At 32.6% G+C, this 26,541-nt stretch overlaps 5 protein-coding genes across 6 annotated transcripts; 1 reads left to right on the top strand and 4 right to left on the bottom strand.

The window, feature by feature from the left end:
* Positions 1-499: 499 nt before the first annotated feature.
* On the top strand, positions 500-1,647 carry LOC107367862 (uncharacterized). The gene is made up of 4 exons (XM_015935614.3): positions 500-691; positions 748-845; positions 910-1,013; positions 1,081-1,647. The coding sequence occupies exons 1-4, from the start codon at positions 661-663 to the stop codon at positions 1,505-1,507; spliced, it is 660 nt and encodes a 219-aa protein (XP_015791100.1). The 5' UTR covers positions 500-660; the 3' UTR covers positions 1,508-1,647.
* A 2,054-nt stretch (positions 1,648-3,701) lies between these two features.
* On the bottom strand, positions 3,702-5,887 carry LOC107367859 (kelch-like protein 25). Its single transcript, XM_015935611.3, has 2 exons — positions 4,395-5,887; positions 3,702-4,320 (listed from the first exon to the last, which is right to left on the bottom strand). Exons 1-2 carry the CDS (start codon positions 5,447-5,449, stop codon positions 4,038-4,040), a joined length of 1,338 nt encoding a protein of 445 aa, XP_015791097.1. The 5' UTR covers positions 5,450-5,887; the 3' UTR covers positions 3,702-4,037.
* A 10,510-nt stretch (positions 5,888-16,397) lies between these two features.
* Positions 16,398-17,108, bottom strand: LOC149093820 (uncharacterized). Its single transcript, XM_089267007.1, has one exon. It carries the CDS (start codon positions 17,106-17,108, stop codon positions 16,398-16,400), a length of 711 nt encoding a protein of 236 aa, XP_089123133.1.
* A 300-nt stretch (positions 17,109-17,408) lies between these two features.
* Positions 17,409-19,312, bottom strand: LOC107367806 (uncharacterized). Its single transcript, XM_015935552.3, has 2 exons — positions 18,000-19,312; positions 17,409-17,916 (listed from the first exon to the last, which is right to left on the bottom strand). The coding sequence occupies exons 1-2, from the start codon at positions 19,061-19,063 to the stop codon at positions 17,475-17,477; spliced, it is 1,506 nt and encodes a 501-aa protein (XP_015791038.2). The 5' UTR covers positions 19,064-19,312; the 3' UTR covers positions 17,409-17,474.
* Positions 19,313-21,101: 1,789 nt separating this feature from the next.
* Positions 21,102-26,503, bottom strand: LOC107367857 (uncharacterized). Of its 2 annotated transcripts, XR_016198922.1 has the most exons (3): positions 25,191-26,503; positions 21,961-25,096; positions 21,102-21,881 (listed from the first exon to the last, which is right to left on the bottom strand). XR_016198922.1 is itself a non-coding variant. In XM_089267961.1 (2 exons), exons 1-2 carry the CDS (start codon positions 23,016-23,018, stop codon positions 21,290-21,292), a joined length of 1,650 nt encoding a protein of 549 aa, XP_089124087.1. In that variant the 5' UTR covers positions 23,019-24,481; the 3' UTR covers positions 21,102-21,289. The 2 variants fall into 2 exon arrangements, 1 of the variants encoding a protein (XP_089124087.1); XM_089267961.1 differs by lacking the exon at positions 25,191-26,503 and having other exon boundaries at positions 21,961-24,481.
* Positions 26,504-26,541: the final 38 nt, after the last annotated feature.

The following is a 26,541-nucleotide window of genomic DNA, read 5'->3' as shown; positions in this document are numbered from 1 at the left end:
GAGGTATTACTTTTTTTAGTTATCTCAACAATTTACATTGGCCTCAGCAATAAATATTGTTTTAACCAAAAAAAAGTCCCAAATGAGACATTTTACATAGAGAATCGCAAAATATACTTGACGCCCTAATATTTCAAAGTAAATGGATTGAGAGTCACCTAGGTTACATTCATATGACAATCCTAATAGGACCATAACTCGAAATCACGGGTAAGCTTATTGAAAACTGGTTTTGAGAAACTTACTTTTTTACTAACAACATTACAGGGTGTAAATAAAGTTCGTGTAGATAGGAGGCTTAAGAGAGAAACCAGTTTTTCAATCGAGAAATCACAGCAATTTAAAATTCGTTTCTACGCAGGGAAAAATATTTTTTCCTACAGGAACTTTAGGTACACCCTGTACTTGATAGACAGAGAAACCTTAGTTTTTGCGCATAAAGGTGGCCTACATTCATTGGAGTAATGCTCAAAATCATAGCTACGGTTGTTAAAAACTGGTTTTGAGAACCACGGTCTTAGTTTGACCCTTTTTACATGCAAAAAGTGTCTACTTTTGCCCAAAATCTTTAGTACTTGAATAAAAATTTTATCATCCATCTTCTAGATTAACTTATTTATAATTTATACTAATTTGTAAAATTAATTTTTTTGGTGAATAATGCATGAAACTAATCATGACTCTGATAAAAGTAAGTTTCGTTTTTTCGTCAAATCAGTTTTAACATTTTTTCTTTGTAATGCTTAGTTACAATAAAAATGAGGCATTCGGATGAGGATTATCATGAGATTACGATTGATTGGTCAAATGAAAGTTTCGATTACAGGAAACAATTGTTTCATCAGGTAAGTCGAAAGAAAAAACAAGAAAGTGATTAATTTCTCGCTTACATTTTACTTACACCAATAGTTATCAGCATACACAGGAATACCAGTTGAACATAATCTGTATGTCAACGTGAACAGAGATCTTCATCAGTCTGACGGTCTGCTAAATACCGAATGGAAGGATGGGTAAATGATTTTATCCAACTTTTTGATTGCCTTTCTTTAGATTTAATCCTTTTTCATAAATTTTCAGAAGTTTTAATGTGGGCTATGCTTGGCAATACGATACAAAGGAACACGCAATGAATGCTTTCCGTGATGGCGATTGTTTTCTATTTACAACGCAACTTTTTGCAGATGATAATGGAATGTATTGTGAATATGACTTGCAGCATCAGAGTCTGATTAATGAAACTGGATGCGACCGAAATTATTGCTATTACTTGGGTCGTCGATCTTTCACAGAAAGAGTATCAGAGTTGCTGAAATCAGATGAATTGCGAAAAATTTGTGATGAAAATGGCTTAAAATTGTACGTACAACCAGCGGAATTTTTAAGAATGAACCTCAATTTGAATATTGCACATCTTACACACCCAGTGTGCACTGCGGGGATCTCAGCTTTGCCTGGTCTATATCGGTTTAATGCTAACCATATGTACTTACGTTACCGTGGCTAACTTAAATCTCTGTCAATTGTCGATAAAAAAGTTTTACTTTCAATTTATTCAAATGTTTTCATCTAATAAAAATGATGAAGACTCTGATTGAGGTGATATTGGAACAGCAGATTTAGATCCGGAATTTAGATTGAAATAAAGGCAATAGAAAAGAAAGAAATATAAAACAGCATTAAAATGTCAATATTTGCATTTTGAATGGAAAAGTAAAATTCAGAAGCCAATAAGAAATACATAATGACAATAATAAAAACTAATAGTTGCAATAATACCAACTAATGGTTGAGATAATGATTGTTGATTGAATGAGAATGAGTCAAATAGTGGTTGATAATTTATTGGACTCATCATTGACAGAAGCTACTCAAATCTCATTACCAACATTGTTACAATCAACATTCAAAAGCTCTCCTTATTGACCTGCTAAACAGTTTAGACCCATTTAAACACTCATCGGAAGTACAGTGAAACCTCGGTTATTTTATACCTCAGTTATTTTATATTTTACATAGCGTGAATCTAGCAGCTAGGGAGCACAAAGTGTCTCCCCCTTCGGTCATTTACAAAGGTTTATACAGTCAACCCTCGAGTTTTTTGTTTTTTTGGAGTGCTGACATCTATGTGAACTACAGGGGAAAAAATAAATTTTACAGTTTAAACAATTAATCCACTCGAATGATTCCCCTTTAGCCTCTCTAGTAGAGAGTCTCTACTTCTCCCTTCAGGAGGGAGTCATTAGAGTGGACTTATTGTTTAAACCGTAAAATTTCATTATCCCCCCTGTAGTTCAAATAGATGTCAGCACTCCAAAAAACAAAAAACTCGAGGGTTGACTGTACTAATTTTTTGTTACGCCATCTCTTGTTTTCTTATAATACCCAGCATAACAAAAATATAAAATAACCGAGGTTTCACTGCTGTTAACTTTATTGTTCGCATTTCACTTTGATTGTTGATTGTTTACTTATTAAACTGACGTCCATTAGAAATGGATAAAGGGATGGATCAACAAGTTGAACATAAAAAAGTAGAAGCAGCAACATGCCAAAAAATAATACAAATCACAATAATATCTAATTGTGTAAAGAGATCATCTCATTGGAAATGTAATTTGTGTACATTCGTTTTTACAAACAAAAAGTCAATTTGATAAAACAATATCTTTTCACTTGCTACCATTGAAATAACCAGATAGCAGCAGCAATAACAGCAATGCTATTTATTCATTGTCATTTCACTCGCGACATTTTGATCAAAATGAAAATATGATTTGAAACTAAAGTTTGTGATGTTGGCTATAACCAGAAAAAATAGAACCCAGGTATTCTCTTTTTCTGTGTCAACACCATTGGAGTAAAACTAAGCAAGTTGGTTAATCTCATTGCGATTTGTCTATCGTTTGTATGTGCAGCTATAACAGTCAAAGACATAATAAAAGCCGTTGTAATTGAAGAGAGAATATTTTACGGTAAGAACTAATCGAATGCTGATGAGTTTAGCTAAGAGCATATCAAATATGGTTGTACTTTACACTTGTATAACCCTCAATTTGCCTTCATTTCTCCATTCAATGGATCTTATTTGGTTTCACCTTCCCTTTATCAATCAGGAGACTTTTATTTCGACTCAACGGTTCCACCTTTGGCTTGGATTCATCCTCTATGGACTATTCAATTTAGTTGCTTTAGTTTTCAGGATTGCAGTCAAAGTTATGTATCCAACGTTCAGTGTTAATCTTCAATATTTTAAATTATATTATCATTAAGGCTCCCCTTTGTAAAATTTGAATTAAAAATGAAACCAATTAGTAACAACGAAAATCTGTTGATAATTGAACATCAAATTTAGGGAATTTGAATGGTTAAGACACAACTTTAAAATCTGAAATCTGAGTTGAAATCAATTCTACCCATTAGATGAAGGCTTATCAAACGTAAGTCTCGTCTAACTTCCGTTTTGCTCACTTTTATTTCGAATCAACGGTTCAACCTTTACAAGTCTCTTTTATTACATTAACAAGAGGTTATTTATATATTAATAATGAGTAGATAATAATAAGCAAGCTGACGGTTAGCTAATTACCAGATAAGGGAAAATATAAACAGCACATGGGTCTCCGTTTCGCTGTTTTTATACTCTTTGAAGGTTTTTTTGTTAAAATCGTATGCAAGGATCAATGTGCACAATGTGAAAATTAAACAACTGTTGTTTCTTTATTGGTCAAATTGACAATCATGTATCTTATTGTGGTGTTTCGCTTCAAGCGAAATAAAACCAATCAGATCTGAATTGGATTCAATATTGGGGATATCTGAATTACGGGAATCAGACCAACGATACAGTTCTCCATTATGAATATCGAAACCTTGTCTACTTGTGCCTCCATCATTATTAAAAATAATCAGACTTGGACTAGCAGTGCGAGAATTTAGAAAGTACAGGCTACCACCATTGATGTCACTATTTTTATACTCGCTAATGGTTTTTTTGTCAAAATCGTATGTAAGGATCAATTTGCAGTCTACAAATATTACCAACAAGTCATGAAAGGTTGTACTTTTAAGCATTTTATGGGTTCTTTTGTAACAATTTTGTGAATTTCAAGAACCCTGAACCTATTCAGGGTATTACCTGGATTACATGTCGCAATCGTCAATTGCGATGTGAAAATGCAATTGTTAGACACCTTTGGTTCCGCTATGATCGATACACAAAGCCCTCCATTGATAGCTGTTATACTAGATGTATTGTTCTCGGATAAACGTGCAAACTCAATGATTCGGTCTCCTTTCCAAAAATAAACTCTTTTGTTTCTAGAGAATTTTTTGTGATTACAATTTGAATTATTATTACGGTAAAAATATTATAGTTTTGAGTAGTTACTCACTCTTTGCTGAATTGAAATAAACGTCCAAATAAAAGACTGTAACTACCAGAACCGTTGAACAATCGATAAGTTTTATTTCTCCAGTCAATCCTGATAACAACATCAGAGTCCATACTATGTTGAGTTATATGTGACTCACCAAATTTAGCTTCAGGAAGAGAAAGATTCTCAGAAAGATTAATGGATTCATACTTTTCATTAAAATGATGAACTTCTATAGATGAATCATTTTTTCTATAGACAGCATAGTGAAAGATGTCAGATTTATTACGAGGCCCGGAATGAACGTCGTTAATTTGTATCTGTTTCAATGATTTGAAAAAACTGAGCTCAACTGCAGCAACGATAATAGGACGCGTCGAGTCCTGCATGATCCAAGACAATTTATCGACTCTGTTCATGAATTGAACTCCATTTATATCAACCCAGTTAATCTTCTTAAGCAATTTTGGAAGATGAGACCTTCTTTCGACATCCTTTTGTATCCATCTTATTATAGCATCAAAAACTTGTATTTCATTATCAATATGTAGGTCATCCAAACTGATTATATAATCAAGAGTATCAACACCATAATCAAGAAATGTTTCTGTATTTACAATGTCCCAGAAGTTTGAACAAATATATCTGTCAATAATATCGTGTACTTCTTCCGTGGCAATTTTGTTTATCCAATGGCCAACATCTATAAACGGAGAATCAGAAGATTTGTTCCACAAAAAATCCAAACATAAAGCTGTTAATTTAGGTATGTTCATGTAATCAGCAAGATGGAACAGCTCAGCAGCATTTTCTTCTGTAATCAATATTTTGGAACAATAAGCCCATTCAATAATAAGATCAAATATAATCGGCGGATGGTCAAGTTTGATCACTTCACTTGTTGATTCTGAGAGTCCAGTGGAAAACATTTTATCAAAATAAGGAATTGAAGCCGACAAAACAAGTTTATGGACACGATACTCCTCATCTCCGTTCATGATCGTTACATCACTACACTTTCCTGTTTTGTAAGAATTATGCAGAAGCGATGAAGCGTCTTCTTGAACCTCCATTGTGGAATGTACCTAAATGGAGACCTAATGTAAAATCGACGAGGCTAAAGTATAAAAATTCACAGTTTAAAATTATTCTGAAAAGAATTTAATGCAAAATATGAAATACTACAGAGACCTGCCAGTAATTTAGACTGCCAGTAATTTAGACTAAATTTTTCAATGGTCCCTATTGAAAAAAGATAGAATTTTGTTTTGATTTTACCAAATTTCATTTCTATTTTTTTAGCTATTAATTAACTTGTTTTAATTTTCTTTCGTAAAATATCAATCCAAAAACTCAGGGAATCACCTTAAAGCAACATTTTAAGTTAAATTTGCTCGATTAAGGAAAATTGAAAAATCATGAATTATGTTGCTCGACGAATAGTGTGAATAAGCTATTTCCAGTGAGTCTAAATTACTGGCAGGTCTCTGTATGTTAGTTTTTTTTCCATTTTCTCAACTGGTGAGCGGAAAGGGGAAAACGGCTTACAGACTTAGCTTTTATGATCTTCTTGCAGTTTACCTAGATGGCACCATTAGAAAATAAAATCGCTTTCATAAAAACATATTGTAGATGTCTCCGTTGCATAGTTAATTCTGCAAATTTGAAACTCACCAAACATCGGTGACTCTTAAAGGGAAAAATGTACAAATTTTACTTCACTTTTCTTTACAAGCAACCTAAATCAACAATACAGTTCTGCATTAACCATTTTTATAGTATATTAGTCTGCTGTTATATTTAAACAAAGCCCAGATTCTTTGATTTGTGTTTGCATTAACGATTTTTATCGACTTTAATGAACGATCATGTCTGGACATATGAAAATTATTGTTCATATCAAATGAATCTGTGCTCTTATCAGTCTTCATAATATTAATAGATAAGAACAGTAATCATAATAGTATCATAGAGATGTCAGCACTTGTGAAGATTCAATTTTCTGAATTATCTGTATTTTCATCTAATGTAGTTCATTATCTTCAAGGCATAATTTTTCAACTTGAATTGTTTAAGGATTAACAATTGCTTGAAGAGTTATTACAGTTGTAGCAACAAAATGATCAATGTCTACATGCTTTGATTCTAGTAACCTATTTACATGTTTAAACTTATTTAATGATTCAACAATAAACTCAATTGAAACAAATATGGCAACTGTTGATTTAACTGACAATAAAACAACTGTTACAGTTAAAATTCAACAAAACACATCAACTGGTCTTTCTTTACCTTACAAGGACAGAAAATTCAGTGACTTAATCATCGTTAATAACAATAAAGAATATCATGTTCACAAGATTATTTTGTCTTCATTCCTTCCATATTTCGATAAAATGCTTTCGCCCGGACTCGCAGAATCAAAAAGTTCATGAATTGAGCTGAAACATCCAACGGAAATATTTGATCTCATCATTGACTGGGCTTATTAGAAATGGTTGTTGAAATTGATCATTGGATTAATCAAATTGCAACTCTTAAAGCACGTCAACTGATCGAGCAATACATTTGTGAAAACTTTTGTGATATAATTACAACCAAGAGTTTCTTGGGTTATGAAGTTGATACTGTTCATTACATGATAAACCTAATTGGTTTGAACATTAATAGTAAAGTGCAAGTGTTTGAAGCAATCATTAATCGATTACAATTAATGCTAGGGAAAGACTTGTACATCTACCAAAGTTGATATTAGCTTTAGATTGGAGTTCAATCGATATAAACCAATTTACTAACACGATCGCTCAAAATTTTACATTAAACTGTGCAAAGAGACACGACCGATAATCTTGTCAGCATTTGAGTCGATTTGTTATAATACATCTGATCAAATCAAAGATGTAAATTTAATTGCCTGAGTGAAGCGAAGACATATGAGGTGAATTCGCGTTTTTTCATGTAACGATAGCTAAAATAAAAATTACGATTTTGATGCAATCTTCAGAATAACTTGCTATTGGGATCAAAATTTACTGTATAGTTTTTGGTGAAGATTGGCCCAGTCCCAAAATTTGGGGATATTTTTTAGCAATAGAGGGCGCCAAAACAATTGTCACTTTATGCACAAATCGACACAAATTAGCAAAAACGGTTAAAAATTAATTTCTTTCAAATTTAGACTCTGTTAGTTTGTAGGGACATGAAACCTGAGTCTAATCGTGCGATTTAAAAATTTCTCTGATCCACAGTTTTTGAGAAAATCGAGGTCAAAGTTGCAACTTCGATGGCCTTTGTTCAATTATTAGAGTAAATGGTGTAACCTTTGATGGTCAAACAGAAAATACACTTATTTTGAGTAATACAGGGCATTTCAGCTATCTTTACCGATGTTAAACAGCTATAACTCGGCCTGTGTACAACCTAGAGACTTCAGAATTTTTTCATGTCAATTTCACGAATACTTATTTGCTATATTTCAAGGTCAAGGTCATTCAAGGTCATTTTTGACATGTTTATTAATTGAAATGACAATAACTCACAAAGCGCTCATTGCACAATGATGAGACTTGACCAGTAAGACTATTTGACCTTGAAAATTATGATTCGACCTTAGTTTGACCTCTAACATTGTTAGAAGCGATTTCCGAAAAATGACCTTGAATGACCTTGACCTTGAAATATAGCAAATAAGTATTCGCGAAATTTGCATAAAACTTTTTTCAAGCCTCTGGCCCATTTACAGGCCGAGAAAAAAGCGTTAAACATCGGTAAAGATAGCTGAAATGCCCTGTACTACTTCCATAATTGAACAAAGGCGATCGAAGTTTAAACTTTGCCCTCGATTTTATCAATCGGAGAGTTTTTTTAATAGCTCTAATGTATAATACTAAATTTTTATTCTTCTACAAACCTACCAAGACTCAAAACTTAACTCGAATGCTCGACTTTTTGCTGCACTCTTTTTAAATAAGAACTTCTTTCGGTAACATCAACACATCAAATTAAAAATATTTGAAATTGCATATCAAAAGCTCTGACTACACTGTTTGCAGTAAATCTAGTTAATTTTAATTTACTCTTCATCAGTCTAAACTGTTTCTCTTGAGTCAAGTTCAGTTAAAACTGTATGAATTTGATTCAGTTGAAGACACATGTAAAGTGGTCAAAGGAAAACCAATCAAAGGTACTAATTTCGTTGGGTTAATATCAGCTAAAATGGAGGCACAACTAAAAGAGTTTAATTTACAATTTCGTCTGTTGAATTCCAATAATTATTTACGTAAAATGCTGATCAGAACATGACATTGCTCTTATTTGACGACCTTTTCCATCTGAGAATCAAGATTAAGCCATTTCAATGAATCAAGGATTTGGATTGCTTATCGTGACTTCATTAACATGATAGTTTTCATACCGATTGATCAATCTAATTTCATATTTAAGTGATATGAATAAAAGTTATAAGCTATATTTTTGGATCTTCGTTGTCATTAACATTTGTGGTTTGTAAAACTGAGTTGATGGAAACTGGATAACGGTATGAAAAGATTCCAAGTAAACTTAGCGTTGTATTATGTTAAGACTAGGAAGTTATTTGACCATCATGATGTTGATTGTACATTTCTTAATTGGTTATGAGACTTTTTGATGAAAGCATTACTCAAATTTCCTAAAACTAGAAAAAGATTAAGCTTTGCTGAAGCTTTATAATTAACTCAATAAAGTATTAATAATCAATTATTAGATTACTAATTGCATTGAGTTACTAATAAACTCTACAGGAAATTACAATTGATATCATCATCCTGTTCTCATGTCTGGTCATTTTCTTACACCAAATGAAGGTTGTTTCATTAGAATTCATTTAAATCCCCAAGTTTTAATTAATTGATCCAATGACTGTTTAGTTTAGATAAATACAAACCACTCACATCAACTACAATAACTCATCAACTGTAATAACAACTAAATGAATTGATAATTAAACGAGTGAAATTAGTGAAAATTATATGTTAGCATATCTTTAAAATTTGAAATCTGAGTTGAAACAATTTTAACAAGGGAAGTGCCCCAAAAGCTACGAAAATTTTAAACTTTTTTTGGGCTTAAAATATTTTAATAGGTAAGATGTGACCTAGCCTAGTGTAAGCTTTGTCCAGCCTTTTAGATAGCAAATTCTTTGTTCGAAAGTTACATGGTTTCAAAGTTGCTACATTTGTAAATACATGAAGATGAAATACCAGTAAAATGAAATAGATATTTTATTTTGATCTTATTGAGGAAATTTAATTTGGTCAAATCTTTTTCTTCCAGAAATGGCTATGATTTCTTGTTTTTGATTCAAACAAATTCATTCAAAGAAATTCAAACAAACAGTTGTTAATTTAGGTATATTCATATAATCAGCAAGATGAAATAAGTCAACAGCATTTTCTTTTGTTATCTTTATCTTTGAACAATAAGCCCATTCGATAATAAGATCAAACACATTTGGCGGATGGTCCTGTTTGATCACTCGACTCGTTGACTCTGAGAGTCCGGAGGAAAACATTTTAGCAAAATAAGGAATTGTAGTGCACAAAATATGTTTATGAACTTGATACTTCTTATCTCCGTTTATGATGGTTATATCACTGCAATTCCCTGTTTTATAAGCACTAAGTAAAAGCGATGAAGCATCTTCTTGAACCTCCATTGTGGCATGAAGTAACTAAATGGTGATAGTCAAATCAAAGAAGTTAACAGTATAACAAAAATTTACAATGCAAAATATTACGAAAAAGAGTTTAATACGAAATACATGAAATACTGTAACACGTTCTACATAATATACGTTAATCATTTCTAATAGTCTTATCTGGTTGAGCTGCAGGGGAAAAACCTTTTTAGTACTGCAAAATTGAAACAAAGGCACTAAAGACAAAACATGTAGACATTAATCATTTTGTTACTGTAGCTGCAATAACTCTTCAATCTATGTTGTTGTTGATAATCATTAAACAATGCAAGTTGAAAAATTATGCCTTGAAGATAATGAACTACATTAGATGAAAATACAAATAGTTTAAAAGATTGAATCTTATCAAGTGCTGACATCTCAATGATATTATGATTACTGTTCTTTTCTATTAATATTATGAAAACCGGTAATTTTGAGTATAAATCCATTTGATCTAAACAATAATTTTTCATCAGGTAAGAGATGATCGACTATATTCCTGTTCGATGACAACATGGGTTGGACTAAAAAACCAAAATGCAACCAAACAACCAAAACGACCAAAATAAACCAAAATAAACCAAAATTTACCAAAATTAACCAAAATAGATTAAAATAGTAATTATAAAGAATCTGACTTTAGTTATAAGAGTATGGACTTTCTAAGATTGTAGGGACATAAGAGCTGAGTCCATTAGTGCTATTGAAAAATTTCTCCGATCGAAAGTTTTCAAGTAAATCGAGTTTAAAGTTTAAACTTCGATCGCCTTTTGTACAATTATGGAACTAGATTTTTCCATCAAACTTATTTCCCTGATGTAACTTTCTATGGTCAACCAGAAAATGTACTTATTTTGTGAAAAAAAAGTTTCTGTTTTTTGTAAAACAGATCACTTCGATTTTCATTTAAGCCTGCGCCATTCTGTGACCGTAAGAGTTAGAGATCTGAAACTTATTATTTATCGATAAAAGTTGTTGATACACATCAAAGATCGAACACTTTTTTCAATTTATCAACAGGACTCTTGATTTCGGCCATTGGCCTAAAAACTTTGAGCCTTGATATTTCGAGAATGGCAGTACCTACAATCATCATTCTTTGACCAATCATGAAATTTCATTATGGGCTTAAATTTAGCAAATTTTTAGATCATTCAAGATCATACAATTAAAGTTACATTAAGTTTAATATCATCATTGATTAATCACTGGCCCCTCCCTTTTTGAGTCTCCGTCATGTTTTGCTCGTAGAATAGCCTTTGCTCTGTACACAGGCTATTTTACAATAGTGACATTATCTGATTCTTTAATGCTATAACTTTAATTGTATGATCTTGAATGATCTAAAAATTTGCTAAATTTAAGCCCATAATGAAATTTAATGATTGGTCAAAGAATGATGATTGTAGGTACTGCACTTCTCGAAATATCAAGGCTCAAAGTTTTTAGGCCAATGGCCGAAATCAAGAGTCCTGTTGATAAATTGAAAAAAGTGTTCGATCTTTGATGTGTATCAACAACTTTTATCAATAAATAATAAGTTTCAGATCTCTAACTCTTACGGTCACAGAATGGCGCAGGTTTAAATGAAAATCGAAGTGATCTGTTTTACAAAAAACAGAAACTTTTTTTCACAAAATAAGTACATTTTCTGGTTGACCATCAAAAGTTACATCAGGGAAATAAGTTTGATGGAAAAATCTAGTTCCATAATTGTACAAAAGGCGATCGAAGTTTAAACTTTAAACTCGATTTACTTGAAAACTTTCGATCGGAGAAATTTTTCAATAGCACTAATGGACTCAGCTCTTGGTCTGGGTTCCAATGAGCGAGGACATTTGAGCAATAGTGTTTTGAGCAAAGCTCATCTGAGCGAAACCCCTTTGAGCGAAAAAAAGCGCCATCTAGGGCTAACCCTTTTTCAGACAATAGATGGCTCTGAGATAAGCAATGTTAAATAAAAAGTTCTATGGATTTTTTCACAATGATTTTTTTTGGGAGTTTTATTAGTTTATCAATATTAAATACAAAATTGGCCTTAATGTCAATGGTAAAAACAAAATTGCGCATCTTTTAAGGCTATGGGAAAGTTGTGCGCAGCGATTTAAGAGAAAACAATACAATCGGAAACAAAAGTTGAATATCGAACTCTATCAATGAATTCCAATGGACTTAACTCGCAATCAATATAACTTTGCGTCAGATTGTAGATTTTTTGGTCATTAATTTTGTATTTCCGGGCTTGAGTTACCACTTGTGTACCGAATGAGGCCATAAGTAAATTGATTTCAAAGTTGTTTTGCTGTTTAACTAATTTTTCGATGTAAAACCACAAATTGGCATGATATCTGCCGACAGAGCGATTTAGGGCGAAATGCCAACCTTCAAGATGATTATTGGTACGCGGATCTCGAGAATTGAAATGATTCCATGTGTCGATTGGGAATCGTGCGTTATCGTTGATGTAATTCCGTCTGAAATAGTTTACGAACGCCAAAAAGTTTTCGTCTGTTGGACTTTGGGCCAAAATTGAATCAAAAGTTGGCGAAACATCTTCTACTTTAAGAAACGGCAATGCTGAAATTCTTTTAATTGCGACTTTGACTGGATCATCGTCTGAGCACTGATAGCGCTCGGCTAGATTGTGTTTCACAGTATTCCGCCAAATGCTCTGACAAAAATGGAATAAGCACGATTTTATTTCACAGGACGGAAAAACAGCTTTGATAGCATTGATAGTTGCAATCTCGAAGTCCGTTGTAAACTTTTTCGGGTTCCATGTCAATCCGCAATTGAAGCACAAATCTTGAATGATGCGAAGCATAGCGATGTACGTTTGAGTTGTTGCGTTTGGCAGTAATGCATAAACGATCGGAATCATCATTCCATTTTTCATCACATGCAAAGTGTACAATGATTGAAAAAGTTTCGGAACACTTTTAAAAGTTCCATCACCATAAACATGTTCACTTTCCACCAAAAGTTTGAGAAATGCATCAGTAACGAATAGTAAAATTTTATCTTCGCCTTCATCCTGATAACGTAAAAAAATTTGTCCAGACGAATTGCATTTCAAACTATCAGGAACCACAATCCCAGCTCTGCTAGCTGGTAAAGCACCAAAACGCTCTTGTCGAGCCCTATTTAGGGTTGCTCTTACACTTCCAAACGGTTGAACACTCGAAGCTGCTTCGTTTTTGCTGAAACGACCATCGTTCAAAATTTTATCTGTTACTTCATCATAAACTTGGCACAATTTAGGATACTCTGAATCCTTAATTAATTTCTTTGCTTCATTCTTATGTTCATAACGTATAAGTTCTCCAGTATCAGGTTCATGGCTGTGTGGTGATGATCTAATTAGCAATGAATTTTGCAAGGTTGCACTTGATTTACAATTAGATTTTACACAATAGTAATATTCAGTATCATTGATAGTTTTTTTACGGCGAAAGATGTGATTGTCGATTACTAAAAGTTTTCCTCCTCTTGATGAGGACACGAAGCGAAAATTTGATTGGCTCATTATTGACAAAATTGAAAAAATTCTTGAAGAAAAAGTAAAATATGAAATGAACTAGTTTGGGTTGAAGTTGAGTAAAGTTTGACAAATTATTTCCAAGAAAATATCTTTATTTCAATAAACTGATTAAATTTCATTCATCATAATGCGCTTAGTTAGATTTCGCCAAAAGAGCTTTCGCTTTAAAGAGTTTAGCTAAAATTGTTTTCGCTTCTATGATACAAGCCCCAGCTCTTATGTCCCTACAATCTTAGAAAGTCCATGCTCTTATAACTAAAGTCAGATTCTTTATAATTACTATTTTAATCTATTTTGGTTAATTTTGGTAAATTTTGGTTTATTTTGGTTTATTTTGGTCGTTTTGGTTGTTTGGTTGCATTTTGGTTTTTTAGTCCAACCCATGACAACATTAACATCATTTAGGTAAACTACAGGAATATCATCGCAGTTGATTGTTTCACTTGTGAAGTGCTGTAAATCTTTTTACCCTGTAGCTCAACCAGAAAAGACTATGAAAAAATGAAATTACTAACATGGCATTTCATGAGTTTCTCATCAAACTCTTCACTTAAAATGGTATGCGATTGCTTGTCCATTAATTTGCTAAGAATAAACCTTAACACCCTTTAGATGGTACAGAGAATGGTCCCGTAAAGTTGTGAAAATTTTGATAGTCTCCCTCTATTGATTAGAACCTTAATTCGTTAAATTTGTCTAATTTATTAGGCATGAAGAATAGAAACTATAGCAAAGGTACCATTTAAAACAATTGTTTAACTCTTAATTTGCCTTCATTTCTTCATCTGGTTTCATCTTCCCTTCAGCAAACAGGTGACTTTTATTTCGAATCATTGGTTCCATTTTTGGCTTGGATTCATCCTTAATGGACTATTCAATGTAGTCGATTTAGTTTTCAGGATTACAATGTATCTAACGTTCAGTGTTATCCTGATATGTTTGTTTTCAACATTTCAAATTATACAATTATTCAGGTTTCCTAGTGTAAAATTAACAATCGATCTTTTTGATCAAATTTGTATTCTTCCGTTATTCGATCAAAAGCTGAACCAATAAATTAACTGAGCCAATCAAAACATACCATGAGTATTTGAAAAAACTACGCTGAGAATAGCGGTCTGATCTTTTCTATGAGCGAAACAATTGTTGACTAATCTCATCAATTCAATGCTTAAAATACGACAAGGCTTCAGGATGAAATTTAATTGAAGACTAGACTTCAATGGTTCAATGGCTGAAACCGGCTCCTTTCCATCCTAATGTCCATCACATCTCAATCAATTTTTTTCATAAGATTTTCTACCAAATTTTTCACCACTTTTCGATGGCGATGAATAGTGGATTTTTAAATTAGGGTGGTTGTCTCTTCTGTGGCAGTGTCAGTTTTATGAAGTATCGGCAGCAGAGAGTTACATTGGTGTTTCTTTGGCATTTCAAAGTTTGATTCGTGAAGCAAAGCCTTCTGCTTTATTGAAAACATTACCACCAATGAGTAGGAAAACGAGTCCAGCAATGATTGGAAAGATGATTGGCATTGTTTTTGACAAAACTGGATCAAAGTCTTCTCGGAGCATTTGAAGTTAAATATTAAATTTTGTAACAAATAAATTCTTTGTAAAATATTTCTTTTTAATGTAAAAATTGATCAAAATGCATTTATCAATTTAATTTTAACTTGAATCTTATAACTTTATTCTACTTGAATTAACAATCATGCAACTTAGCATTGTGTTTCGCATCAAGTGAAAAAAAACCAATTAGATTCGAATTAGGTACAATATTGGGATAAAATTTACTCGCATCGGGCCAACGAGACAGTTCTCCATCATCAATGTTAAAGCCTAGTCTACTTGTGGCTCCATCATTATTAAGAATCAACAATTTTGGTCCATCAGAGCGAAAAGATTATAGTCCCTTTGAGCAAAATAGATTTGAGCGAAAAGCTTTCAAGCAAAATACAAATGAGCAAAATAGACTAAAGCAAAAAAGGATTAAACATATGGATATGAAATATCAAGTATTTTTAAAAAGTATCGGATCCAATAAAGATAATATCATAATTTTATTTCAATAATTCATCAATGGATTTTATAATTTATCATGAAATGAGAAAAAGAAAGAGAAAAAGAAAGAGAAAAGAAAGAGAAAAGAAAGAGAAAAAGAAGGAGTAAAAGAAAGAGAAAAAGAAAGTAAAATAATTCCGATTAATCGATTATCGAAAGTATAAATATTTAATGCTATTCAAGAAATTAATTGCATTGATTTCGTATTGATGGTAACTATTAATCAAATTATTGAGGCGATCTCGATGCTCTTTGTATTTTTTCGGTAATTTAATCACTTACGCTCCATTACGATGTAATAAAAGTTTGGCTGAAAACGAAATATGCTGAGTTTGTATTAATCTGATAAAGTTCCAAATGTTAGGATGAGCAATCTTTGAGGCTAAATTCAGGGCATTATGCCAACCTTCAACATGATTTGTAGTCCGAGGTCCTTGATTATCATAATGATTCCAAATGAGTCGAGGAAATCGCGCGTTTTCACAGAAAAAGTTATTGTAAAAATATTCGCAAAGTAAATTCAAGTTATCGTCAGAATCTTCGATATCGGCTACAACATATTCAAAAACAGAATCAATATCGTCCGGGTTAAGCAATGGAAAGGCACATAATGATCTAAAAGTTCGAGCGACTATGTTATTTCCATCGTCTTCTTTTGCTCGTTTCGTTAGGCCAAGTTTTTGTAACTTTCTCCAAATTCACTGAGAAAAGTGGAAGCAACATCCACGAATAATTGCGTTCGGAAAAAGCGTCTTGATTGTTGAGATAACTGCTGACTCGAAATCGATGTGGAATATTAACGGGCTAAAAGTCATTCCAAGATCAGATGCAATATCTTGGATGAGTCGAAAAAAACGTTTGTAGATATCAGCACTTTTCCCTGGAAGAAGTCCATAGATTATCGGTATCATCAAGTTATCGATGAGAATATGTAATGAATAAATTTGCTGGAAAAGTGTTGGACAAGTTTTGAAAGTTCCGTCCATATAAATAGATTCAGCATTGCACATTAGTCGAAAGAAATCCACAGTTCCGAAAATCAGAATTTTATCTTCGAGTCCATTATCAGCTAATAGAAAGTTTTCTCCTGATTTCAGCATCTTGAAATTATCAGGTATCTTGATGTCAGGTCGAGATGATGGAATTGCTGGAATTAATTTCAGTCGCTGTCTAGATATTGTGGGCTGAAGAGAATGATAAGTTTGCAGTCCTGACGAAATTTCATTAATATCATATTGATTACGATAAATTATATCATTAGTTGCATGTTGATAAGCATCATTAATTGATGAAGTTGGATTGGCGATGATGAACTTTTTGGCTTCATTCCTTTGCTCTCTCTGAATTAATTCAGGAACAGAAGCAGGATGAGAATGAGTTGGACATGATGATATAAAACTATCGGTCATTATTACTTTTACATCACAAACTTTATGAATGCATCTCCAGTAAGTTGTTTTCTGATAAGTTTTATATTTTCTGAACTGATAATTATCAATAACTAAAAGTTTAGAATTTCTATTTGAATTGATAAATGAATACTGAACACTCATGATGGTGTAGAACAAAAAACTCAAATACAATGAAGATATGTTGACAAAACTTCGCAAAATTTGCAAATGAATTTATTGAATGAATCTCTAATATAAGAAACATAATCAGTTTTATTTTAAGATCTTTAGAAATTGAACTTCTTTGAAATAATCCGATTTCGCTTGATTCTGTTTCGCTCAGAGCTATTTCTCTTAAATCTATTTTGCCCAAATCTATTTTGCTTAAATAGATGTTACCCAGCGAAAATGTAGAAAGAAAAGGTTGCGACCGGTCATGTTAGTGTTTTTATGCTCTTTAAAGGTATTTTTTTGGAAATCGTATGAAAGGATCAGTAAGATGTCGACAAATATAACCAACAAGTCATGTAAAATTGTACTTTTCAGCTTTTTTATGGGTTCTTTTGTAACAATTTCATGACTTGCAACAGCCTTTAACTTATTTCCGGGCGGAGTAAATTTCGTAATTGTCAATTGTGATTTATATTCCCTGTTATTTTGGTAGTAATTCTGATTGTTAGATCCTTGGATTGGATTGATGCTCGATAAACAAATGCCTCCTTTATGCTTGGTTGCAGTGAAGTTTGATTGACTAGATGTATTGGCACCGGAAAAACATGCGAATTCAATAAGTCGTCCTCCTTTCCAAAAATGAATTTTTCTGTCACTAGAGAAATTTTTATGTAATTACAAGTTAGAGCATCATTACTGTGAAGATAGTTTTGAATGGTTAAATTATTTAATACTTACGTTTTATTGAATTGAAATAAACGCTCAAACAAAAGAGTGTAGCAGTAACCATCGGAACTTTTGAATAATCGATAAGTTTTATTTTTCCAATCAATTCTGATAACCACATCAGAATCTATATTATGTTCACTTATATATGAATCACCAAAATTAGCTGTAGGAAGAGATCGATTTTCAGCGAAAATAATGTTACCATATTTTCCATTGAAGTTATGAACTATTATGGATGCATCAGTCTTTCTATAGATAGCATAGTGAAAACGATTAGATGAAATACGATGGTTGACATTTAGGTCTTTTACTTGTATCTGCTTTAATGATTTAAAATAACTGAGCTCTAATGCAGCCACGATAACTGGACGAACCTCGTCACACTTCTCAATCCAAGGTAATTTATCGATTCTGTTCATGAACTGAACTCCAATAATATCAGTCCAGTGAATCTTTTTGAGCAATTTTGCAAGATGAGACCTTCTTTCGACATTTTTTCGTATCCATCTCATGATAGCATCAAAAATTTGCATTTCATTGTCAATATTCAAGTTATCCAAATTGATCATATAAGTAACAGTATCAACATCATAATCGAGAAAAGAATTTGTATGAACAATGTCCCTGAAGTTTGAACGAATATATTGATCAATACTTTTAAGTACTTCTTCCGTGGCAATTTGATTAATCCAGTGGCCAACATCTATATACGGAGAATCAGAAGATTCGTTCCACAAAAAATCCAAACATAAAGCTGTCAATTTAGGTATATTCATGTAATCAGCAAGATGGAACAAGTCAACAGCATTTTCTTTTGTTATCTTTATCTTGGAACAATAAGCCCATTCGATAATAAGATCAAATACATGTGGCGGATGATCAAGTTCGATCAGTTGACTTGTTGATTCAGAGAGTCCGGAGGAAAACATTCTATCAAAATAAGGAATCACATCCGACAAAATAAGTTTGTGAACTCGATACTTCTTATCTCCGTTCATAATTGTTATATCACTCCACTTTCCTGTTTTATAAGCACGAAGTAAAAGCGATGAAGCATCTTCTTGAATCTCCATTGTGGTATGAAGTAACTGTAGGTGAGGATAATGTAAAAGCAAACGGCTCAACAATATAAAAAATTCAGAGTAAAATATTACAAAAAAGAGTTGAGTGATAACTCTATGAAATTTTTCGTTAATTCATGCTCTCATCTCGTTGAATTTCTACAAAATCTAGCTTATTATCAAAATTACATCGACCCATGTTAACGCTGCATAATTTGATAGATTTAAGCGGTAGATGACGACTTAGAAGATAGTGGAGTGTAATAAGCAATGGGTTATGTTAATTAAGAAAGGGAGAAAGGTTTTAATATTAAAACATATGAGAAGTTTTCTTACACTCTAAAGTACCCGGTTGAAGCAATTTTCAGTCTCCACCTACGATTTTTAAAATTTTCATTGATATTTTAATTTATATAATCCTTGCAACACCTAAAATCTTAAGCGCTGCTACTTTATGAATGCCATTATCACTCGATGGAGACTGAGAAAAAAATGCTTTAATCGGATACTTTAGCGTATCACACACTTTATGGCCATTCAGAAAAGCCAAGTTGAGCAAATATTAACAAAATCTAAGAAATGAACATTATTTGGTTTAATTTATCTATTATTATTAGTTAATTTATAATGCTCGTTATTTCAAAACATCGAATATTTGTGTATAAATTGTGACTAAACGGAAAGAATTCTAAGAAATTTTTTTAAACAGTCTGAAGGCCATGATTGAACTACATGTCTTAAAAATAGTTAGAGCTTAATTAGAATTCAAATTAATGAGAAATTCACGTTTAAAAAGGGTGGGGGGAAATGCAGAATCCGTGTTTGGGGAAAAAACTTTTTGATTATTCACTTTGATGTTTTATTGTTGGATAAGGAGTACATGTAAATGTAAAACTGTCTTTAGAGTAAAGAGTTTGATGAATAAATCTATTGCCTCAACTGATCAAAAAGAGATCGAAGTTTCAACTTTAAACTCATTTTGTCAATGATTGTTCATAAGAAAAATATTTCAACTTATCAAATGAAATCAATTTTATGTTCCAAAACCAACAAAGGTTCAACTCTCAAATCTATACCTGTGATTGAAGAATGGTTATTTTCATCACAAAATGAATAACTTTTATTTCGACTCAAAGGTTCCACCTTTGGCTTGGATTCTATGGACTATTCAATGTAGTCGATTTAGTTTTCAGGATTACAATCAAAGTTGTGTATCCAACATTCAGAGTTTGTCCTGAACTTCTTAATGAAATGGTTAATTTAATCAACAAAAAATTCCGTCACTTTGTTCACAATGCGATTCTATGCACAGTAAGTGAAAAAAGCTAAAAAAAATGCTATGCATGACTTTTCCCACACTCGGTACATTAATCTTTGACCTAAAAGGTCCACTATGACCTATCTTGAGATGATACTAGAAAGAAATATATCGATTCCATGCAAAAATAGTAGCAGATCTTTTCTCAAGACGGTTTTCGTTAGATAAAAATTTCATTTAATCTGTGCATTTGCGTCTTACTGACCATCGGTGACTCTTAAAGCACGATAAATGATCATAAAATTGGGTTTCTTACTCTTGTTGCACAAATTTTACTTAATTCTACATCCACCTGCATCTACAATAAATTAACCATTTTTATATAATATTAATCAGTATGGCGTTTCATGATCAGCCTGAATGGTCGATCATCTCCAACCCAATGAAAAACTATTGTTTAGATCAAACGAAATTTATGCTCAAAATTACCCGTTTTCATTATACGGAATAGGGCAAATGAGACAGTTTTCCGCCATCTACATGAAGGACTTGTCTTCTTGTATGTCCATCATTATTGAAAATCAACAATCTTGAACCAAAATGGTGATAATGTAAAAAGCACAGACTACGACCATTCAAGACATTGTTATGCTCTTTAAAGATATTTTTCTGGAAATCGTATGAAAGGATCAATGAGTAGTCAACACTCTTCTTGGCATTGTTTTTGGCAAAACTGGATCAAAATCTTCTCGGAGCATTTGAAGTTAAATATTAAATTTTGTAACAAATATATTTCTTTGAATTGTAAAAATTGATCAAAGGTGCGTCTATCAATTTAATTTTATTCCAACGCTCAATTTCTTTGTACATAAAATGAAATTCAATGTTATGCTCAAAATTACCTTTTTCATAATATAAATAGATAAACATAGAATTCATAATATCATTGAGATGTCAGCATTGTAACATTTACATGCATATTAGTGCTTCGCTTCAAGTGAAATTAAACCAATCATCTTACAATCGGTTACAATACTGCAAATCGGATTGTGTGAAACGGGCACAGGAATCAGTTGCCCATCTTCGACACGAAAAACTTGCATAATTGTTTTATCGTAGCCTGATTCCGATTCATTAAAGAAAATCCACAATTCTGAACCAGTTGAGTGAAAATATAGACAGCACATGTGTTCCATTTCGCTGTTTTTATACTCTTTAAAGGTGTTTTTGTTGAAATCATATGTAAGGATCAATGTGCAGTCTACAAATATTACCAACAAGTCATGAAAGGTTGTACTTTTAAGCATTTTTATGGGTTTTTTTGTAAAAATTTCATGACTCGCAAAAAAATCGCCATTATTTTTCTCAACTGTTAACAATTTGTATCCCTCGGCATTTTGGTAGCAATGGCGAACTTGATTTCTCTTCGGAGCGGTGGTAATGGCCGATAACAAAAACTCTCCTTCGTGTTTTGTTAACGTTTTTAGCGTTGATTGACCGTCTAATTGATCGAGAAAAAGATAATCAAACTCAATGAGTCGGTCTCCTTTCCAAAAATGAATTTTTTTTTCTCTAGAGAAATTTTTTGTAATAGAAAGTTAGATTAATCCTGTAAAGATAGCTTTGGGTAGTTACATTATCTAATACTCACTCCTTGTTGCATTGAAATAAGCGTCCAAATAAAAGTGTGTAACAGCAATCAGAATCTTTGAATAACCGATAATTTTTATGCTTCCAGTCGATTCTGATAACTGCATCAGAGTCAAAAATATGTTCAGTGATATTTGAATCTCCAAAATTAGCAGCAGGAAGAAAAGGATTCTCAGAAAGATTAATGGATTCATACTTTCTATCAAAATGATGAAAATCTATAGATGAATCATTATTTCTATAGACAGCATAGTGAAAGCCGTCAGATTTATTGCGAGGACCAAAATGAACATCGTTAATTTGAATTGTTTTCAATGATTTGAAAAAACTGAGCTCTAATGCAGCCATGATAACATGACGCGCCGGATCACAATCCATAATCCAAGATTTATCGATTTTGTCCATAAACTGAACCCCATTGATATCAACCCAGTGCACAATCTTGAGCATTTTTGTAAGCTGAGACCTTCTTTCGACATTTTTTCGTATCCATCTCATGATAGCATCAAAAATTTGCATTTCATTGTCAATATTCAAGTTATCCAAATTGATCATATAAGTAACAGTATCAACATCATAATCGAGAAAAGAATTTGTATGAACAATGTCCCTGAAGTTTGAACGAATATATTGATCAATACTTTTAAGTACTTCTTCCGTGGCAATTTGATTAATCCAGTGGCCAACATCTATATACGGAGAATCAGAAGATTCGTTCCACAAAAAATCCAAACATAAAGCTGTCAATTTAGGTATATTCATGTAATCAGCAAGATGGAACAAGTCAACAGCATTTTCTTTTGTTATCTTTATCTTGGAACAATAAGCCCATTCGATAATAAGATCAAATACATGTGGCGGATGATCAAGTTCGATCAGTTGACTTGTTGATTCTGAGAGTCCGGAGGAAAACATTCTATCAAAATAAGGAATCACATCCGACAAAATAAGTTTGTGAACTCGATACTTCTTATCTCCGTTCATAATTGTTATATCACTCCACTTTCCTGTTTTATAAGCACGAAGTAAAAGCGATGAAGCATCTTCTTGAATCTCCATTGTGGCATGAAGTAAATGAAGGGCGATAATTTGCAATAGAACGGCTCAACAGTTTCAAAAAATTTAGTTTAAAATACTGAAAAGAATTGCAAAATTTACGAAATACTGCTTTTATTATATTAAAGTATAAACCAATGATAAAAAATTCACAGTTTAGAATAATTATAAAAATGAATTTGATACGAAACAGACGACAACAAAAGTTAAAGCATAAGATAGTGCAGACGAGAAGCAAGGTGCGTAAAGATGTTCCTATATGATTGATCGATCGAAAAGATCGATAATCGGAGAGAAAAATATGATCGTGATCCATTTTAAAGGAGATGTATTATATCGACACATCCTATGCTCGATAACAGAAGTTTGCTTTGATTAAAATTGTCTTTTAAAGTGATTTTTGTGTAAAAAATAGTGAAAAGAAGCTAAATATCGAAAAATTTCAGATCGATATTCATCGCTAGTTTAAGAGATCGATTGACTTATTGTTAGCGAAAAGATGGATCACCCCTGTGATCGAAAATCACCCATCTTTAAAGGTAAAGATAGTTGACTATTGACCACGTTGTTTTTCTGTGGTGCCATCCAGTGGACATTGTCCCTCAGTTGTTCTGAATTACTTTAGGATCTTATACATTAATCTTTGATCTGATCTGATCTAACGCGATTAAACTATTGTTTATGCCAAGTGAATTTTACTCTGGATTACCGGTTTTCTTAACATTAACATTAATAGATATGCACAGTATTCATATATAATCGAGATGTCAGCACGCAGTTCATTATCTTCAAGGCATAATTTTTCAACTTGAATTGGCTTTTTTCTACCAATGTCCATCACATCTCAATCATTTTTTTCATAAGATTTTCTACCAAATTGTTCACCACTTTTCGATGGCAATGAATAGTGGATGTTTTAGATTAGGGTGGTTGTCTCTTCTGTGGCAGTGTCAGTTTTATGAAGTATCGGCAGCAGAGAGTTACATTGGTGTTTCTTTGGCATTTCAAAGTTTGATTCGTGAAGCAAAGCCTTGTGCTTTATTGAAAACATTACCACCAATGAGAAGGAAAACGAGTCCAGCAATGATTGGAAAGATGATTGGAATTGTTTTTGGCAAAACTGGATCAAAGTCTTCTCGGAATGGCAAAAAAAGGCCTTCACTTTCCATTTAATTTCCTTTAAATTTTGTAACAAATATATTCTTTGTAATATATTTCTTTGTATTGTAAAAATTGATCAGAGGTGCATCTATCCATTTAATTTTATTCCAACGCTCTATTCCTTTGCACATAAAGTGAAATTCAACTTTTTTAAATCAGTGTAAATACATTAAGATGAAATACAAGTAGATTGAAATAGATATTTTGGTCTTATTTGTAAATTATATTTTTATTTGGCTCAGCTAGAAAATTTAATTTGGTCAAATCTTTTTCTTCCAGAAATGGTTTCTTTTTTTTGATTTTACTTACATTGCAAATCACTCATATTAGCGTGGTGTCCCGCTTCAAGCGAAAGGAAACCAAATAGATTAGGCTCGGATTCAATACCGGCATATGGCTCATGAGGATCAGCCAGACAAGATAGTTCTCCACTATCGGCATGAAAACCTTGTCTACTTTGGTTTCCATCATTATTGAAAATTAACAATCTTGGACCGAAATGGCGATAATGTAGAAAGCACAGGCTACGGCCATTCAAGTCATTTTTATGCTCTTTAAAGATTTTTTGTTGAAAATCGTATGAAAGGATCAGAGAGCAATCTACAAATATTACGAGCAAGTCACGTAAAGTTGTACTTTTCAGCCTCTTTATGGGTTCTTTTGTGACGATTTCATGACTAGCAACAACCTTGAACATGTCTTCGGAAGAAGTACAATTCGCAATAGTCAATTGCGATTTGTATTCCGTGTAACTGTTGTAGTAATTCTGATTGTAAGATCCGCTTGTAGCAATGATTGACAAACAAAGCCCTCCTTTGTATTTGGTTAACGTGACAGTTGATTGACTGGTTGTATTGCCATCGGGTAAATGTGCGAACTCAATAAGTCGTTCTCCTTTCCAAAAATGAACTTTTCTGTCACTAAAGAAATTTTCGTATGATTACGATGATTGAACGAATTGAACTATGGATACTGTAAATATAGTTTTGACTAGTTACATTATCTTATACTCACTTTTTGTTGAATAGAAATAAGCGCCCAAACAAGAGAATGTAACAACAATCAGAATCTCTGAATAACCGATAAGTTTTATTCTTCCAGTCGATTCTGATAATCACATCAGAGTCCATGCAATGTTCAGTTATATGGGAATCACCAAAATTAGCTGGAGGAAGAGAACGATTTTCTGAAAAAATAATCTTGCCATAATCTCCATTAAAATTATCAGCTTCTATGGAAGAATCAGTCTTCCTACGGATGGCATAATGAAAGCTGTCTGATGCATAACGAGGCCCGAAAACAACGTCGATAGATTTCATTTTTTTCAATGATTTGTAAAACATGAGCTCAATTGCAGCCATGATAACTGGACGCGTCCGATCATGCAAAGTCCAAGATAATTTATCGATTCTGTTGATGAACTGGACTTTATTTATCTCAACCCAATGAACCTTCCTGAGCAATTTTGAAAGATGAGACTTTCTTTCGACACGTTTTTCTATCCATTTTATGATAGCATCAAAAACTTGCATTTCATTATCAATGTCCAAGTCAAAAAAACTGATCATATAAGCAACAGTGTCAACATCATATTCAAGAAATGAATCTGTATGAACAATGTCCCAGAAGTTCGAACAAATATATCTATCAAGAAAATTATTTACTTCTTCCGTAGAAATTTGATTTATCCAGTGGCCAACATCTATGAACGGATAATCAGAGAAGTTGTTCCATAAGAAATTTAAACATACAGTTGTTAATTTAGGAATATTCATATAGTCAGCAAGATGGAACAGGTCGACAGCATTTTCTTTTGATATCTTTATTTTTGAACAATAAGCCCATTCGATAATAAGGTCAAATACATCCGGGTTATGGTCGAGGTTGATCACTTCACTTGTTGATTCTGAGAATTCAGATGAAAACATTTTATCAAAATAAGGGATTGCAGTGCACAAAATGTTTTTATGGAGTCTATACTTCTTATCTCCGTTCATGATGGTTACATCACTCCACTTTCCTGTTTTATAAGTACTAAGTAAAAGCGATGAAGCATCTTCTTGAACATCCATTGTGGCAGGTATTAACTGGATGGTGATAATATCAAATCAAAGTAACAATATAAAAAAATAACAACCCAAAATATAACGAAAAAGAGTTTATTACTAAATGCACCGAAGTCAGTCGATTGAGTTAGTCAGTCAGTCGATTGAAAGCCAACTGAGCGCCAGTCATTTGAGCTATCGACTGAGTCGATCAAGTTGTGAGTCGACTTAGTCGACTCAAGTCGTTGTAACCCATAGTCAGTCGATTGGTGAATGACTGACTGGCTTCGGTGTCTAAAATGCATGAAATACTGTTACAC

This window comes from Tetranychus urticae, chromosome 2 (genome assembly GCF_039701765.1).
Source record: "Tetranychus urticae isolate SD_2017Ah chromosome 2, NJAU_TeUrti_SD_1.0, whole genome shotgun sequence".
In the NCBI taxonomy this organism is placed as follows: Eukaryota; Metazoa; Arthropoda; class Arachnida; order Trombidiformes; family Tetranychidae; genus Tetranychus; species Tetranychus urticae.
This window is presented reverse-complemented; position numbering and strand designations above follow the sequence as displayed.